The sequence below is a fragment of the Ictidomys tridecemlineatus genome, chromosome 9 (genome assembly GCF_052094955.1).
Source record: "Ictidomys tridecemlineatus isolate mIctTri1 chromosome 9, mIctTri1.hap1, whole genome shotgun sequence".
Lineage (NCBI taxonomy): Eukaryota > Metazoa > Chordata > Mammalia > Rodentia > Sciuridae > Ictidomys > Ictidomys tridecemlineatus.
The window spans coordinates 1,058,248-1,074,922 of NC_135485.1; the positions used below are offsets into that span (position 1 = coordinate 1,058,248).

General features: G+C 52.0%; 1 protein-coding gene across 6 annotated transcripts; it reads left to right on the plus strand.

The window, feature by feature from the left end:
- The first annotated feature begins 15 nt into the window (after positions 1 to 15).
- Tacc3 (transforming acidic coiled-coil containing protein 3) lies at positions 16 to 16,334 on the plus strand. 6 transcript variants are annotated; one of them, XM_078020842.1, is made up of 18 exons: positions 50 to 337; positions 2,393 to 2,555; positions 2,646 to 2,788; positions 4,691 to 5,323; positions 5,525 to 5,659; positions 6,162 to 6,237; positions 6,458 to 6,596; positions 10,269 to 10,321; positions 10,689 to 10,792; positions 12,274 to 12,367; positions 12,776 to 12,886; positions 14,085 to 14,161; positions 14,244 to 14,287; positions 14,491 to 14,646; positions 14,755 to 14,915; positions 15,659 to 15,765; positions 15,854 to 15,974; positions 16,123 to 16,334. In XM_078020842.1, exons 1-18 carry the CDS (start codon positions 294 to 296, stop codon positions 16,186 to 16,188), a joined length of 2,427 nt encoding a protein of 808 aa, XP_077876968.1. In that variant the 5' UTR covers positions 50 to 293; the 3' UTR covers positions 16,189 to 16,334. The 6 variants fall into 6 exon arrangements, with proteins under 6 accessions (XP_040148757.2, XP_077876968.1, XP_040148754.2 ...); XM_040292823.2 differs by having other exon boundaries at positions 16 to 141; positions 4,691 to 5,659; XM_040292820.2 differs by having other exon boundaries at positions 51 to 337; positions 4,691 to 5,659.
- The last annotated feature ends 341 nt before the right edge of the window (positions 16,335 to 16,675 follow it).

Below are 16,675 nucleotides of genomic sequence, written 5' to 3' on the forward strand. Positions count from 1 at the left end.
GCTGCCCGCGGGGCACTCTGGGAGAGCGAGTCCGCGTCGGGCCGCCCGCGAGGCACTCTGGGAGGTTGTGTTTTTTGCCCAGCTGCCCCCAGCAAGGCGCCGGGACGGAAGTTTCTAGTCGCCCTGCAAGTCCCCGTAATGGTATGGGCCTCCTCACGAGCAGCCCTGGAGAGGGGGGCTGCACCTAGCCCCACTTCACAGGCGAGAAAACAGGCCACAGGGAGCGCCTCTCTGGCCCCGGCTATGCCGCGCTGCACGCTCTCGTGCGCAACAAAGCCCGAAACTCGTGGGCAATGCCCCGTCTCCAGCTTGGGGCCACGGCTTCTGCGGTCCCAAGGTACCGGAAGCAGAACGGGCGGTGCGCGAGCGGTGGGGCCAGAGTGCCCTCCCATTGGTTCCCGGCGCCCTGTGGGCCCGCCCCCGGCGGCACGCTGATTGGCCGGGTGGCGCCAACCGTCGGTATTTGAATCCGCGGGCGCGGCGGGCGGCGACCGCGGGCTGGGAGGCGGCGGCTACTGGGTCCTCTCGGCGCGGCTTCTTGGCTCGGCTGCCTGCGCGGAGCCAGGGCGGCTCTCTTCCTTCCGCGCGGCGGGCGCGGCGGCGGACAGGTAGGCGGCGGCCGCAGGGCGCAGTCCCAGCCTCGAGGACCCCCACCCGGATCCTGCGGCGGCGCCGGCCCCGAGCCCGCCTTCCCTGGCGGGGTCCCGGCGCGTGCGAGGCTCCTCCTGAGCCCCGAGGGCTCTGGCCGCGCCTGCTCTGCGCCCCTTCCCGGCTCCCTGCGAGGGCTCTCGCGGCGCTTCGGAAACTCGGAGCGGGCGGCCGCTTCGGAAGCGCTCTTGCCGGCCTCCAGACGTGGCGGGCGGCGTCCTCCCGGAAGCAGTAGCCCGAGCTGTCTTCTTCCTCAGCTCCAGCCCCCAGGTGACCTCATCTTGCCTGGAGTGTCACCTGGAGGCTGACTCACAAATGCGTGCTTGTAGCCTTAAGTGTTTGATTTCGAACAGCTGCGGAGTCGCCGCCCCTCTTCTGATAGCTGTAAGCAGGATATCTCATCCCCACCAGCTCCTGCTGCGCTCCCTAGCAGCAGGGTTGCTTAGCTGCCTTCCAGGGGTCATCCTTCATGCTTTCTCCTGTTCCTCACCTGAGGGCCATCACCAACTCCAGGTTTTCCACCTCCCATGAACACCTGGACCCTAACCTGCTCTCCCTAAGATGCTGATTCTGATGGGACTGGTGCAGTCGCAAGACCCCAGTGTACCTTATACTCTGTCCCCTACTCAGCAGTCACTTCTGCACACAGAGGGCATCAAAACACAATCCTGGCTTTTCATACTCTGCTCAAGAGCCTTTTCCATCCTTCATGGTCCCACCTGAGAAGAATGAGCTGACTGTTCTCCCACTTTCCTCTTGCAAAGGCTTCCTCTAGGTCCGCATGTCCCAGAGTCCTAAGCTTGTGCCTCCCACAGTCATCCAGTGTCTTCTGTACTCCCTGACAAGTAACCCAGTTTTTCAGACCAAAAACCTAAATTGCCCTTTACTTCTGTTTTCCCACTTGCACCTGTTTTTGTAGCCTGCAGGAGATTCTGGTTTCATCACTTCCTTCCCTGTCCATCCACTCACAGTTCCATAGTGGGCTTTTCAAGTTGAGACAGCAAGGACCTCTGGTACTGGTTGTGCTGACCTCTTTCTCTGCCTCCCTTCTTGCTCTTCAAACTAAACTTCCAGGGCTCTAACAGAACCATGTACCCATGGAGTCCTTTTGGGCAGGTAGATACTTGGTTCTTTGGTTACACCTGAATTGCTTATGCTGTAAATGAAATCTGTGTCTTGTGAGTGACCAACATGAGGACCTGGGGAGTAGAAATGGAGCCATTTTAGAATCTTCTGGGCCTGAGGGCCCTTCTTGGCACCTACTGAGTATCTCTTTTTCCTGTTGGCTTGCCTTCTCTTGGCTTCCAGCCTGCAAATACCCTAGTCCTTCCCTTCTCCTGCCTAGTAGGAGGGGTACAGACTAGTGCTGCTTTCCTATAGAATCAGCTACAACTGTTACTTTTGCTTTATACCACATTGAGAGGCTCATGTGTAACCTGAGGCTTCCTCTGGCTCTTAATTCTTCTTAAAGACTAGGACCTTCTGTACCCTGGCTTTTGCCCAACAGTGTGATACACCTGGAGCAGTCTCTAAGCACTGGTTCTGTCAGCATGAGCCCTGTCAGCGCTTGGTCCAGAAGGTGGCAGTGCAGCCTGAAGCAGAATGGAGACTCTAAGACTCTGCCCACCTTTGCAGGAGGGAAGACTTCTTGTGGCACTGTGGGGCAGCTCTGTCCCTGGGATGTGTCTATGCAGATGACAGTGTCATTGCCCTCATATTGATACAAAACATTTTCCTTTTTCAGAATGAGTCTGCAGGTCTTAAATGACGAAAATGCCATCAGTGAAAAAAGTACAGAGAATTGTGACTTCCTGTTTTCACCACCAGAACTTACCGGAAGATCATCTGTCCTTCGTCCGTCACAGAAGGAAAATGTGCCACCTAGAAACCAGGCCAAAGCTGCAAAGGTGAGTGGGGAGCCCTGAGCTGCATGGTGCTGCCAGCGTGGTCATGGGGAACTGCATCATGGAAGAGATACTCTCTTCACCCTCCCACAGGTGACTTTTCAGACACCTCTGCGAGATCCACAGACGCACAGGATCTTAAGTCCTAATATGACTAGCAAATCTGAGACTCCTTTTGCTCTGGATAATAGCATTGTATTAGAAGACTCTCACTACACCTGGATACAGAAAGAGAAGTAAGTGCTGGTGTCCTTGCATATCTACAACTCTGCTACCTGAGGAGCATTGCAGGAGTGCTCTGTCTCCTCTAGGCTGGCTTTCTCCTGATCTCTGCTCTGAGCAGATGCAGGATGTGGCCTGTCAGGAGAAAGTTAATTATCAGGTACTTAGAAAAAGTTTTGATTTCATGCTTCACTTCTTTGCTGTGCCCTTGCCAGTTGGTCTTTGTTTCTGTAATTTGGTTAAATGTTCTGACTTTGTCTCCAGGGAATCAACAGTGTCCTTCCTCTCATATTTTGCTTATTTCCTTCTGCTTGAAAGTCGGCACTTGCAGAGAGCAGGGGAGGCTCATAGGCAGAGAAACTGTCCTATGGTACACTAGTCAGAGCACATGTGTGGCCAAAGGGATCAAGACAAAACACTTGACCAGCACCTTTGGGTGCTAGGCTTAGCTGTTGGGCCACCAACCTATCAAAATGACTGACTAGAGCTGCTTCCAGGCAAAGCCCGAGCAGTTCTCCACCTGCCTGACCCCAGGGACAAGTCCATGTCCAGAGCAGGAAGAGACCTCACTAGCACAATTTTGTGCTGGTTTTTGCATATTTAACTGTTCAAAACTTTTAAACAGATTTCACATGTGTAGAGAAAAAAGCCTAAGAAATATCACTGCTGTGCTTCTCACCTGATTTAAATAAAATGTCACTAATAGATGAAGATATTTCTCTGGGCCATGTGCTATCTCCACCCTGTGGACCCATCTCCCAACCTGAATCTACTGCTTTCCCATATGTCCTTGCTACTTTTCAACATGATTTTATACTTTTTGAAATTTGGTCAGATGAGATCAGAGTAAATCTCATGATCTTTGACAATTTTAAGAAGGAAGACTTGCCACTTGGCTGCCATGGATCTGGCCTGCTTTGAAGCCAGGAAGGTTCTTGCCCCTGCCCTGTGTCTCTGGGGCTGCCTAGCAACTGGCCATAGGCCAGGAGGTGGAGAGGAGCTGGAAGTTGGCTATGAGCTTCATCTGTGAGCTTGTCATCAGGGTCTCAGGCGTGGTGTTACTGCCCTGTTTCCATTCATCTCCTTCCTGATACTTTGCTGAGTTACATGGTGGGGACATGTATTTATTGGGGAGAGTAGAAAGTGGCTGGCCAAACATTATCCTAGTGTGTTGAGGTGGCAACCTGGGAGGGAGGAGCATAGCTGTGAGCAGTCGAAGGAGTTGAGAAGTTCCTTATCCCAATTTCTTAATTTTAATGCTTTCAAATTTGGAGAAAAGAATAGGGCTATAATCAGAGTCCCTTCTCTGAGTCACTGAAATGCTGAGGCTGGCCTCTTTTGAGTGATCCAAGATCACATAACACTTGCTCCAAAATGGCACTGTGCCCTCTTGCACTGTAGTTCAGTCCCCAGCCCTACCCTCCATCCGCTGACTGTCCTGACAGACCTTCCTGCCTGTCAGAGGCTCTGTGGCTCCATCACCCTGCTCTCTGCCACCCTTGTTCTTAGGTATGAGGCACGACAGGGACAGCAGATCCCTTGGGAGTTGCCCTCTGCACCCTGATGTTCTCCACGGCAGCCAACTGTCTGAAAGCAGCATTCCTGACCTTAATTTCCCTTTCCCTGTGAAAAGCTGGAACCATGTGTGCTTTGACCCCCCAGCCACTTAGCTCTAATCCCCACATTAGAGGAAAAAGTGAGAAAGCTTTCACTGGGACTGCTGGCTTATCGTGTCTCTACTCTGAGCCAGTGTGTGCCCTGATGCACTATCCTATGAACATGGACTTAGTAAGATTTAAGCAAGAGGAAAGAGTTAGCCAAACATTCTTGTGTCTTCTGGTAATGTTCTCCATGTGGACTGAAATCTTGTTGAAAAGCTTAGGACCCTTGGCGTTAACCAGTCTGTTTCTGTGAAGCCAACAGATTACCAAGGAAGTGGACACCAAAGCTATAAATGGGTTTCTCCAGGCAGAAGCAGTGGCCGATATTGACCTTCCTCCAGGAAACATAAGCTTTGAAGCGTTTGAAAATAATGATGGCTCAAAAAAACCCAGCTTGGCCACCCTGGCTGATCCAAGCTCCTTAAGCTCTTCCCAGGGCCCAGAAAGTCCTGAAAACCAGATGTTGTCTCCAAGACAAGTGTCTGACAGTCCGGGTCAAGCCTCAAAGGAAAGTGTTAGCTCTCATTTCTTAGTTGGAAGGATGCCATCCACCTCTGAGACCCTAGAAGATCCTCTGGGGACAGCACCTCAACACAAGATGGAGACCCCTCCCCGAGCCCCTGCAGAAAGTTCACACTGCACTGCCTCAGCCATGGCTACTTCACCTGGTACCAGCCCTGAGAGTCCATGTGGAGGGGCCCTCCCCATAGACCTGGCTAGTGAGACCCCAGGCTCCCCTGAGCCAGCAGCCAGTGCCTTCCTCTCTCCCCACATCTATTCATCTGGTCCTGAGAACTCAGCCCCAGCTGGCCCTCTGCAGACTGATGGGGCCACAAACCCAAGTCCTCAGAAGGAAGAGGCCATTGGCCAAATGACTGTCCTGCCAAGGTGTGAGCCCATAAGACTAGAATTCGATTTCTCTAATGAAACCACCAGTAGAAGGCTGGCTCTACCTGGGAGACGGGGAAAGAAACCCAAGGGCAGGCAGGACCAGGCCCCTCAGGAGGCAGCAGAGGGAGGCGAGGGCCCTGAGCCTGTTCCCCAGGACTCTCTCCTTGGCTGGAACAAACTAGGTGACCCAAATTTCAGCCCGTTAGGAGGTGGCTCCAAGCCTGATGGCAAAGAGGCCTGGCCTCCAGAAAGCCCAGCAATCAGGTCAGCACCACCTGTGGCTGAGCAACCATGTGTCAGACCCGCAACCCAGGAGGACTCTCCTTCAAGCCAGTGAGTATGGGGAAGGCATGTCGGGCAGCTGTTCTGTGTGTGACCAAGCACCTGAATCCAAAGTTGCCACTTGTCCCTTCACAGCACCTTAGAAGAAAGGGCCTCGGGGCTCAGAACCAAACTGGGGGGGGGGGCTGCTGGGGGGAGCACAGGTGCTGGGAGCTGCCTCAGCTGATATGCAATAGAATGTGTTCGGCTTAAAAAAGAGAAAGAACAGCCTACCACCAGGTGATAAGCGGTAAAGCCAGCACCATGGCACAGCACTGTCCCTGGGCATGTCCCTTCAGGGGGCAGCCATGACCTGTATTGAGTGCCATTATTCCAACACCATACGCAGCCTGTTTCCTCTAGGGTGACTTCCTCAAGTCACGCTGATGCACCTCTAGCATGAACACCTTCTCAGGTGAACCAGCACAGCAGTGCAGGAGATAGGCAGGTGGCAGCTCAGCGCTGGAGTGGGGAATGCGGTGAACACCAGCCTCTGCTGACTTTCTCTCTCCAGGCAGCTGTGTTCGGCCCCAACCAGTGACATACCTGTGGTACAGATGGCATCTGAGACCCCAAGAGCAGAGGACAAGGTACAGTGTGTATGTGTGTACATAGGTGCATCCTTATACTATGCAGCCATTTACATGGAGGGCAGAAGAGGCCAGTGAAATCTTCTGTCATCAGGCTGGATACACTGCTGCCCACCCCTCTTTCCCAAAGCCTCCTTTCCTTCTGGTGTGTTTTGAGACTGGGTGAGACAGTCTAACGAGGGTTTTCAGCTGCGTGAGATGACATTGACCTTCCCTGTAGAAAGGAAGCTTGGCTCCCAAGAACTGTCTGGAGAATGAGCTGACAGCCCCCTCTGCTCAACTGATGCCCGCCCCTCCTCATCAGGGACTGGAGCCTGCCTCGGACCTGGAGGAGGAGTGCTTCAGGGACCCAGCTGAGGGTACGCAGCCCTGGTATTGCTCTGTTTGCTCGAAAGCTGTCCTGTGGACATTTCTGTTCTGTCTCTTGGTTTAGCTGTATCATTTACAGGTGTCTGTTTCCCGATTTTAAGTGTTTATCATAAAAACTTCTGGTCCATCAAAAGATAAGGTATTTTCAGTAGAATAAATAATACTTTTACGATAGAGGACCCTAGACATATAAATTGTGGATTCCCAAAGTAGGCAAAAGATGTGAACAAAGTAATGCACAGGTGAGATCCAATGAGTGATGAGCAACTGGGTACCCGCTGACAGACGGCATTCCTATGCAGCCAGTGGGAACTTGTGACTACGTCGCTTGAAGGATGGAAGGCAGCTGGTGAGAGCTCCCTGTTGGCTACTGTGGCCTGGTCAAGAAGTCTGGGACCTGCAGTCACATGTGCCGTGGCGTTTGTGCCTGGTCTCTTCACCAAGTTTAAGGCCTTTGGGACTCATCTGGTGTGGCAGGGATGCGTGCTTTACATTTGTTCATTGATAAAGCACTTGGATGGTTTCTGCTATTTAGTAACACTACTAGTGGGACACAGTGGCCCACCCCTATAAATCCATCTACTCAGGGTGCTGAAGCAGGAGGGTAATAAATTCAAGGCCAGCATGAGTGATTTAATGAGACCCTGTCTCAAAAAGTAAAAGGCTAGGGAGGCAGCTCAGTGGTGAGTGCTGTGGGTTCAATCCCCAGCATCAGGAGGGTAAAGAAGAGTGACAATACTCTGCATGCTCTTACACAAGTGTGTGCATGGGTCTGGGTCGTTTCTCTTGGGTGCCTACCTGGGGGTGTAATTACTGGATGCTGGTAACTATATGTGGCTTTTTGAGGAACTGCCAGACGGTTTTCCTAAGTGGCTGCACCATTTTACACTCATGTCTGTGGCTCAGGAGGGCCCCATTTCTCCACAGCCCCTCCAGTGCTTGTCATCTCTTACAGGTTCCAGCCTCCTGGCAGGCGTGAAAGGGATTTTCATGATGGTTTTGGCTCATGTTTCCCAGACAGCTAGCAAACATCTTTTGAGCACCTTCCCATGTGCTCGTTGCCTTTTGTGTATTTTTGGACAAAATGTCTTTTCACATCATTTGCTCATTTTTTTATATTTGGTTACCATCTCTTAACTGTATAATTGTTGCCACCACATAAATATTATTAATATTGAAAATAATATTACGTTTCCTACGTTGAACAATAGTTGCAATGGTTTAACTGTCCGTCGGGCCAGTGAGAAGAGAGTGGGATGTGGTTCAGTAGCAGTGCTGACCCACATTAGAGAGCCAAGCAGCGGCGTCTGCATGCACACTGAGCCATGGGCCCAGAGTTCTCGGCACCTGTGCTTTGTCTAAACAGACCTAAAGTTGTGTGTGATTTGTTTAGAGGCTTCTGCACTAATGGCAGACAGGGCTTACAGGAGTGGCACTGAAGACTGTTTAGTTCCTAACAACCAAGTCCATGGTTTGCAACACTGTAGTAAATTTTCTCAAGTGTAATATTTTCAGTAGAGTGCACAAATCAGTAAAACTGATGTACTAATATTTTACTTTCCCCAAACAAGAAAAATGTTTACTAAACTGTCAGGGAAAAATGATGTGCAGTGATTTGGATTATTCAGTTTTACAATTTTAACATACATTCAAAAGCATTCCATGCATCCTAACTTTGTACCAAGGACAGTTTGGTAATGATGGCTTTTTTTTTTTTCCTTTTGGACTAGGGATTGAACCCAGGGGGGCTGTACCACTAAGCTACATCCCCGGTTTTCTTTTTAAGACAAGGTCTTGCTAAGTTGCTAAGGTTAAGCTCAAACTACCCCACCTCCACAGGCGCTAGGATTATAGATGTGCATCCCCGTGCCTGGCTATTAGTAATAAATGGTTTTGGTTTTGTTGGTTTTTTTGTGGGGTGTGTGTGTGTTTGAGAAAAAGGAAGTTTCATTGCTTTGCTAGCAAAGGAAAAAACACTGGGGACTCCTGCCCCGGAGGCTGTGATTCTGCTCATCAGCAGGAACAGTGGGCTTTTAAAAAGGCGATTCAAGGCCATGTACCATGTATTCTGTTGGAGCTATAATTCACTTGATAATTTGGAAGATAGTGATTTCTGAGATCTTCTGATGCCATCCCCAAAGTCTGGATTACTTCATTCTTATGTTTGGTATGTATTCAAGGACAGGTAACTCTGCCTAAAATGGGGAAGAAAGGTAATCCTGCTCCCCTGAGATTAGGGAAGAGCAGGGAGAGAGGAAGGGAAAGAAACATGTCCACTTTAAAAATAAGTTGCAGTGGCAGAGCAGCAGGGGCTATACTAAAAGCATAAAGTGTGACCACTGTTCCATTTCCTCACTGTCAATTTCTACATTCCATTTCTATGGAAAACGCGTGATGACATCTCCGAGCTGCTTCCTGCTGAGAGTAGGCAAAGTTGGGGGAGTAAACCAAAGTCTTGTTCTCTATCAAGTGGGGTGTGGACAATTAAGGATATACAGCATCAGAGCAGTCCAGAGGTCCACATTGGCGGATGGCAGGCGAATGGACAAAGTATACATAGGGCAAGGATCTCTCAGATGACCAAAGTTGTCATGACTTTCTTGAGTTCAGTTTCCTTTGTCTCAAAGTGGATCACAACCTGTACAACTCGGAGAAGGCAGGAGTTCCTGAAGCCAAAGGAGCTTCAGCAGCTGCTGAAGTCCCTCCCCTGAAGTCCCTCCCCTGACTCGGGAACAGCTCCTCTGGTTTGACCCGAGGCATACCCGCCCATCTCCCAACTCTCTTGCATTTGCTCTTAACAAGTTTCCCGCACATGAATCCTCAGCATGGAAGTGGGTTCCTTGGAGAGCCAGGCCTGCCCAAGAGTACTGGAGAGGGGTGCTTTTGGGCCCCACCTGGGGTGCCAAATTTGTTACTGAAAGCTCGGTCCCTGTCCCTGATGTCAATCTGATAATGAGGACACAGTTTAAAAGGAAAAAAGGGAAAAGTTTTATTGCTTTGCTAGCAAAGGAGAAACACAGTGGACTCTTGTCCCAGAGGCTGTAATTCCTGATAATAAATGGGTTTTTTTTAGGTGGTTTACATTTTTTTAGTTGTAGGTGGTTACAATATCTTTATTTAATTTTATGTGGTGTTGAGGGTCGAACTCAGGGCCTTACACATGCAAGGCAAGTGCTCTACCTCTGAGCTATATAGCCTCAGCCCCTAATGAATGATTTTTAAGTAAAACAGCATAATGTTTTTAAGCTTCACAAAATGGTCACAACCCTCTTTTGACATAAAATCTACAAAGACTATGTGGTGAAATATGGTATCTTTTTGTTAACTGAGAGGTCAATCTCTTGTTAGGTAGGACTTGAGGACACGGTTGACCCCTGTATCCAGGGTTCCACATCCTTCAATCAGTGTTGCATAGGAAATTATCAAAGAAAAACTGCATCAGCTTTGAATGTGTAGAGAGGATTTGCTTACCACATGAAACCAGGTTCTTGGTGGGGCTCTTCCCGGGACATGGAGAAGCCTCTGGCCTATGGCTGGGAATACTAGCTGCATTAATTTCACCAAAGAACTGTGGTCCCTCCCTAACAAGCACTTTGGGAAGCATCGTTGTACAGCTGTAGGCCCAGGTGTGAGGAGGTGACCCCACTGTGACTCTCTCTCAGTTCTAGGCACAGGTGCTGAGGTGGACTACCTGGAGCAGTTTGGGACTTCCTCCGTAAGTGGCAGGCTCTGATAGCCTCACCAGAGGTCTGTACCCTAAGACCCACCCCTGCTGCTGTCACCCTGTGCGGTGCTGGTGCTCAGCCCTTGGGACTCCCACAGCACCGGCATTGTGGCCGAGTCTCTGTGGGGCCCCTTTCCTATAGCGTCTTGTCCCAGCATCCTATGGTCCTGGCCCCTTTGCTGAGACCCGGTAGACACCCACAGTGCTGGATAGGTGGCCTTCGGGCAGTGGTAGGGACACTGGAAGCAGGCCAAGCGTGTCCTTCCCCAGGCCCCTTGTCAGCAAGCAGGTGGCCCAGCTCATGGGGCTGCACCTGTGGGATAGCAGAGGAGCCTGTCACCTTGCCCTTTCCCTCCAGTTTAAGGAGTCAGCCTGGAGGAAACAGTCCTTGTACCTGAAATTCGACCCTCTGCTGAAAGACAGCCCTCTGCGACCAGTGCCCGTGGTTCCAGTGACAACAAGGTATGTCCCCTCATCTGTGGAGCTTTTAACATGGGCCAGGGAGGTGAATCCTCTCGACTAAGGGGGTTGATCTGAACTAGAAATCGGTCGTGGTGGCAGATAAGCAGGTCATGAGCTGCAGCCAGTCTCATGTGGTGGGGCCGCTGACCCTCACCATACACACCACCCTAAGTTTTTAAAGGCCCTAATTGTTAAAATTAAGAAAAGTAGATCCTATAGAACAGAGTCCAGTATACCATGACCTGTGGCCAAATTCTGCTCACTGCCTATATTTTACTATTTTACCTAATTCATTTATTTAGTCATTTATTTATTCATTCGTTTGTACTGGGTACTGAACCCAGAGTTGCTCTATTACTGAACCACATCCCCAGCCCTTTCTATTTTTTAAGACACTATGTTGCCCAGTCTGACCTTGAACTTGTGACCCTCCTGCCTCAGCCTCCTGAGTTTCTGGGATTACAGGCATGACCATTGCACTCAGCTACATATACTTCATAAGTGAAGCTTGTTGGCCCAAGGTCACACCTGTTCCCTCACAAATGGTCTGGGTAATGTCTTATGCTACAGGGGCAGAACTCAGTAGCTGTGACAAGCTGTGTGCCCTTCAAATCTAAAAGCATTTACTATTTGGCATCTGCAGAAAATCTGGGCTGACCCCTGCTCTGGAAGAAAAATGGGCATATTTGTCTAATTTCAAGGAGAATGACTTAGCATGATATGGAAATTTAAAGCCAGGGAAGAGAAAGGGCTGTTGCCTCTGGCTGTGAGAATTCTCTGTACTGTGAGGACCCAAAATTAAGGCCCTTCCCACTGGACACGTCTGCTGTGGACAGTGCGGCCATGGGCCTTGAACACCAGGAAGGAGAGCACTGTGGGTGATGGCAGGCAAGACGGGAGAGGACCCAATTCATCAGAGATGTCCAGCCTGCCAGGTGCAGTTCTGCATCCTCTACTATGAACCTGAAAACCAAAAACAGAGTGTGGTTAAGATTGGACATGGCAGCTGGGTGCAGTGGTGCACACCTGTAGTCCCAGCCGCTCAGGAGGCTCAGGCAGGAGAATCACAAGTTCAAAGGCAGCCTCAGCAAAATCAAACTGTTAAGCAACTCGGTGAGACCCTGTCTCTAAATAAAATACAAAATAGGGTTGGGGAAGTGGTCAGTGGTCGAGTGTCCCAAATTCAATCCCCTGGTACCTTTTTTTTTTTTTTTTTAAACTGGACATGATGAGGTGCGGTGGCATGCCTTTGGGGCCAGCTACTTGGCAGGCCAAGGCAGGAGGTTGGTAGGTTTAAGCCAGCCTGGGCAACTTGGTAAGATTCTGTCTCATCAGGGCTGGAGGCATGGCTCAGTGGCGGAGCCCTTGCCTGCCTGTTCAAGGCCCTGGGCTCCATCCCTCACATTGGGGCTGGGGGGACGTGACTGTCCCTCCTGTCCTTCTCAATGGAGAACGTGTCAGTGACCCTGCTGCCTATTTAGTCTCAGCACACAGGATGCCGATGAACCTTCCTTGGGAAACCCGCTGGAAGCCAGGCTTGTGGAGTTGGATTTCTTGGGCACGTTAGATGTTCCTGTAAGCATCGAGGTCTCTTTGGAGCAGTCTTTTTGTGGTCTCAGTATATGCGGGTGGGGGCTGGGGCTGGGGCTCAGTGGTAGAGCGCTCACCTTGTATGTGGAAGGCACTGGGTTCAATCCTCAGCACCACATTAAAAATAAAGGTATTATGTCCATCTACAACCCAAAAGATACTTTAAAAAAAAAAAAAAAGACATGGGTAGCTTGTGGGCCTGTTTTATGTTTCTGAAGGTCTGAAGACATTGGGTCTGATGATGGGGCAAGGGCCCCCTGGCCATTCCATGACAGACGAGATCTCTGCTGTGGGGCCCTCACTGGGCATCTCTGTCTGGTTGTGGCCCTGGCTTCTGGTGAGAGGTTAGAGGCAGCAAGGCAGCTCCCATCAGCCTGTCTATCGCCCTCCCAGGCACCAGGCCCACCCGCATGCCTCCTGGAGCCTGGAGGCCCACCGCTGTCTGTGTCTGTCGGGTCTATTGTGGACGTCCTGCAATACAGCCAGAGGGACCTGGATGCAGCGGTAAGGACCCAGGCCAACAGTGCCCCTACTCTCCAGCTCTCCAGCCATTCTGGGGAGTAGCCAAGGACTGGGCACAGACAGCTTTGAGCACAGGACCTGGTTCCTTGCTGGGTCCAGTGACCTTGACTACCCTTGCTGCTTTAGGTGGAACCATCTCTGCTGCAGCAACGCTGGGCCTGGTTTAGCCCTGGCTGACATCAGTCACTCCGCAGGGCCTCAGCCTACACTGCAGCCCAAGTATTTTAGGATTCCACATGTCCTTCCAGGTCCAAGCAGGCAGCTATCCCTACACAGAGATAGCAGGTGTCCCCAGTCAGCTAAGACCTCTGTCACCTAGCCTCCCAGGAGGGGTTCAGTTGTGGGGAAGATGGCCGTGTAGATGTGGCATTTATCTGTGGGGCAGTCTCACTGCAGTGTGCCATGGCAAGTAGGCACCAGTGTCTCAGTGCTGAGGGTAGTAACTTGCTGCTGCAATCCTGGGTCAAACCCTTTCCAGCACCCCAGCCCCCATGGACGTGGCTCTGGGCAGGATGGAAGGCTTGTCTTGACTTTCTTGGAGTCTGAAGCCCCCTGCCCTTCATATCCCATGCTTCAGCCATCTCTCCTTGCTCCTTGGATATGCAGAAACCTCAGCCTGTGTTAACTGTGGGTTCTGGGTCACCTTAGAGAACCTTTGTGCACAGGGTCACACAAAAGGTCCAGGTGCCTCAGGCTCCACTCTGAGCTGCCTTTATGCTCACTAGTCTGCACAGAGATGGGGCCAGGTAGCCCAGGAAGGAAAGCTGGCAGATTGGGCTCAAACTATACATCTGCTTCAGTGTAGCTTTTTGTGACCCACAGGGCAGTGTCCTCTTAGGGGCCAGTGATACACACCTGAACCAGACACACCCAGGCTGCCCTACCTCAGTGCCCAAGCAGCCCTCTGGTCTTCACTGCAAGCCCCACCCTGTGGGTCTAGGGCTCACCTAACTTGGGCTTCTGGTACATACCTGACCCACAGCCAGTTGGAATGAAGTTGGGCTCACTGGGCAGGTACAGGTCCATAGGAGCAGCCAGGGACCCCACACCTCATTCACGTGAAGCAGGCAGCCCCCAGCCTGACCAGGTTCTTAAGACCTCAAGGGTGGGGAGGTCCCTGTGGGTGCACCCACTCAGCAGCCAGGTGTACCCACCTGCCAACCACATGTGGCTTGTTCAGGTAAGCGCAACACAGGAAGAGAACCTGGAGCTGAAGAGCAGGTGTGAGGAACTCCGCGTGAAGAACCTGGAGATGGGGTGAGGCTTGCAGCCGTGTTTGGCTCACACCCAGGATGGCCTGACATGGGTGGCCACAGACAATCACATGCTTCCTCCACAGGAAGGTCATGGACGGGTTTGAAGGGCTTGTGTGCCAGGCAATGGGTGAGTGCCAGCTGCTTCACGAGTACTTCCCCCACGTGTCTCCATCTGTGTCCCCTGAGCTGGTAGCCAGGGCCATGATTGCCAGGGTGGGTGACAGATGCTGCCTACCCAGTCCACAGTCTACCCCACCATCCCATCCCCTCCCCTCCCCTCCCCTCCCCTCCCCAGGGGGCTGGGGTCGGTGCTTCCTGCCCCCCCTGCAGAGCCTTACATCCAGACAACCTGTGATGGGCCTCAAGCTGAACACAAGCCTCCAGGTCTCAGGGGGGACCTGCCCTCTCTCCAAGGATCTGTCAGGCGCTGGCATGGAAGCAGCAGCTGCTTCTGGCCTGTCCTGCTCCAGAGATCCCAGCAGCAAGGTTAATGGACAGAATCTAACCTGCTGTGCCCTGCCTCTTGTTCTGTGGCTGATTGTGGCACCCAGTGCAGGGGCTGCTCCCTGAGTCCTAGTGTTTGATTTTCTCAAGAGGAGGCTCAGAAACAGAAGGAGCTTGCCAAAGCTGAAATCCAGAAGGTTCTGAAAGAAAGAGACCAACTCACTATGGATCTGAACTCCATGGAAAAGTCTTTCTCTGACCTCTTCAAGCGGTTCGAGAAACAGAAGGAGGTTCTTGAAGGTTACCGCAAGGTGGGTGGCTCACAGTCAGTGCCCATGGTACCGTGAATGGGGTCTGCCTGGGTCCTCTGCCCGATTTTCCCTGGCTCCAGGGTGTGTGGCGTTCTGGGAACGGGATAGACTGTATCCAGTAGGTGCTGGTGAGTGGGAGCAAGAGTCACATGACGCCTTCTGTGAGACACAGGTTCAAGAGGTAGGAGGGACCTCAGCAAAAGCCCTAGCACATCTCTATGCAGGTATTGGGTGGAGGAACAGGGCAAGGGGCAAGGCCTCAGGGCTGCAGGTACTCATGGTGTAGAGAGAGGGGACCTGCACAACAGCTGGTGGCAGCTGGCTTGAGTTTAGGGAGCACTCTGAAGGGGCTCCCTTTCCAAGTGGCAGGTAGGAATCCATTTAAATGCCACTTCAAGGGCTGGGAGCATGGGGTACTAGGGTCACTGCTCCTCAGCAGTCGGCCTCTCGGTGTGTCTAGGGACCGCCATGGAGAGCAAAGCTGAGTGGGTCCCTCAGTATTCATCGTGTCCTCCTGCCAAGTGGGTCTGGGGGCCTATGTGGTGGTCCCCTGCTTTCTTCAGCAGGGCCTGGCAATTCTGAAGACTTGAAGGCCAGGCCTCGGTCCCAGGGGGAAGGTCCAGGGCCTGTCCCGTAGTACACAGAGGGCTGGGAATGTGCGTGGAGGGAACCCTGCCCACTTAGCCTGGCACAGTGGACAAAATGGCACACTGTTAAAGAGTTCTCATCTGCTCATTCCTAAGAACGAAGAGTCACTGAAGAAGTGCGTAGAGGATTACATAGTGAGGATTGAGAAAGAGGGCCAGAGGTACCAGGCACTGAAGGCCCACGCAGAGGAGAAGCTCAGGCTGTGAGTGCTGGGTGGGGACCAGAATGGGTAGGGGTGGGGCGGGGCTGGGCTTAGCCTTAGCCTCAGCCTCTGCCCCTCCCTCTTCCAGGGCAAACGAGGAGATCACCCAGGTCCGGAGCAAGGCCCAGGCGGAGGCCTTGGCCTACCAGGCGAGCCTGAGGAAGGCACAGATGCAGATCCACTCTCTGGAGAAGTCTGTGGAGCAGAAGGTGGGGTGTGAGGCCCCATCCTGGCTGCCAGTGCCTACGGAAGGCCACGCCTGCCTCTCCCTTGCAGCCTGTCTATCTAGGTGCAGGGGGCAGGGCCCCTGAGTATCCTGTAAAAGCCCAGCAACTCATTTTTTAATTTTTCCTTCAGACTAAAGAAAACGATGAGCTGACCAGGATCTGTGATGACCTCATCTCTAAGATGGAAAAGATCTGATGAGGGCCATGGCCACACCTGCCTTCTCCTGTCTGTCTGTCCGTCTGATTTGTCTTAGTTTTGTGTTCTTCTCTCTTAACCTCAACTTCCTTTCAAAATAGGTTGCTTTTAAAAGAAGACTAAATAAAGTTTCCCTTGAGCTCTAATTCTAAAGTCACATTGTCCTGGATCTGGCCTGAGGCTGCCATGCCGCCAGCTAGGTCCTGCCTTCCTTTCGCCTGGATAGCTTCCCCAGGAGCTGCCTCAGTCTCCATTACTGTGAGGTGCCACCAGGCAGCACATGGGGTGGGCCTCGCCTCGCCCCAGGGAGCTCAATCCCTTCCTAGTCGGCCTGCCATCTGGTCAGCCACATAGTCCTGGGCAGGAGGGGCACTGCATCTCCGCCTCAGGACCACAGATGGGAAGCAAGTGGCCCAAGCATTCATGTGAGGAAACCAAGCCCTAACCAGCCAGGGCAAGACCTGGAGGCCTCGCACAGAGGTGGGCA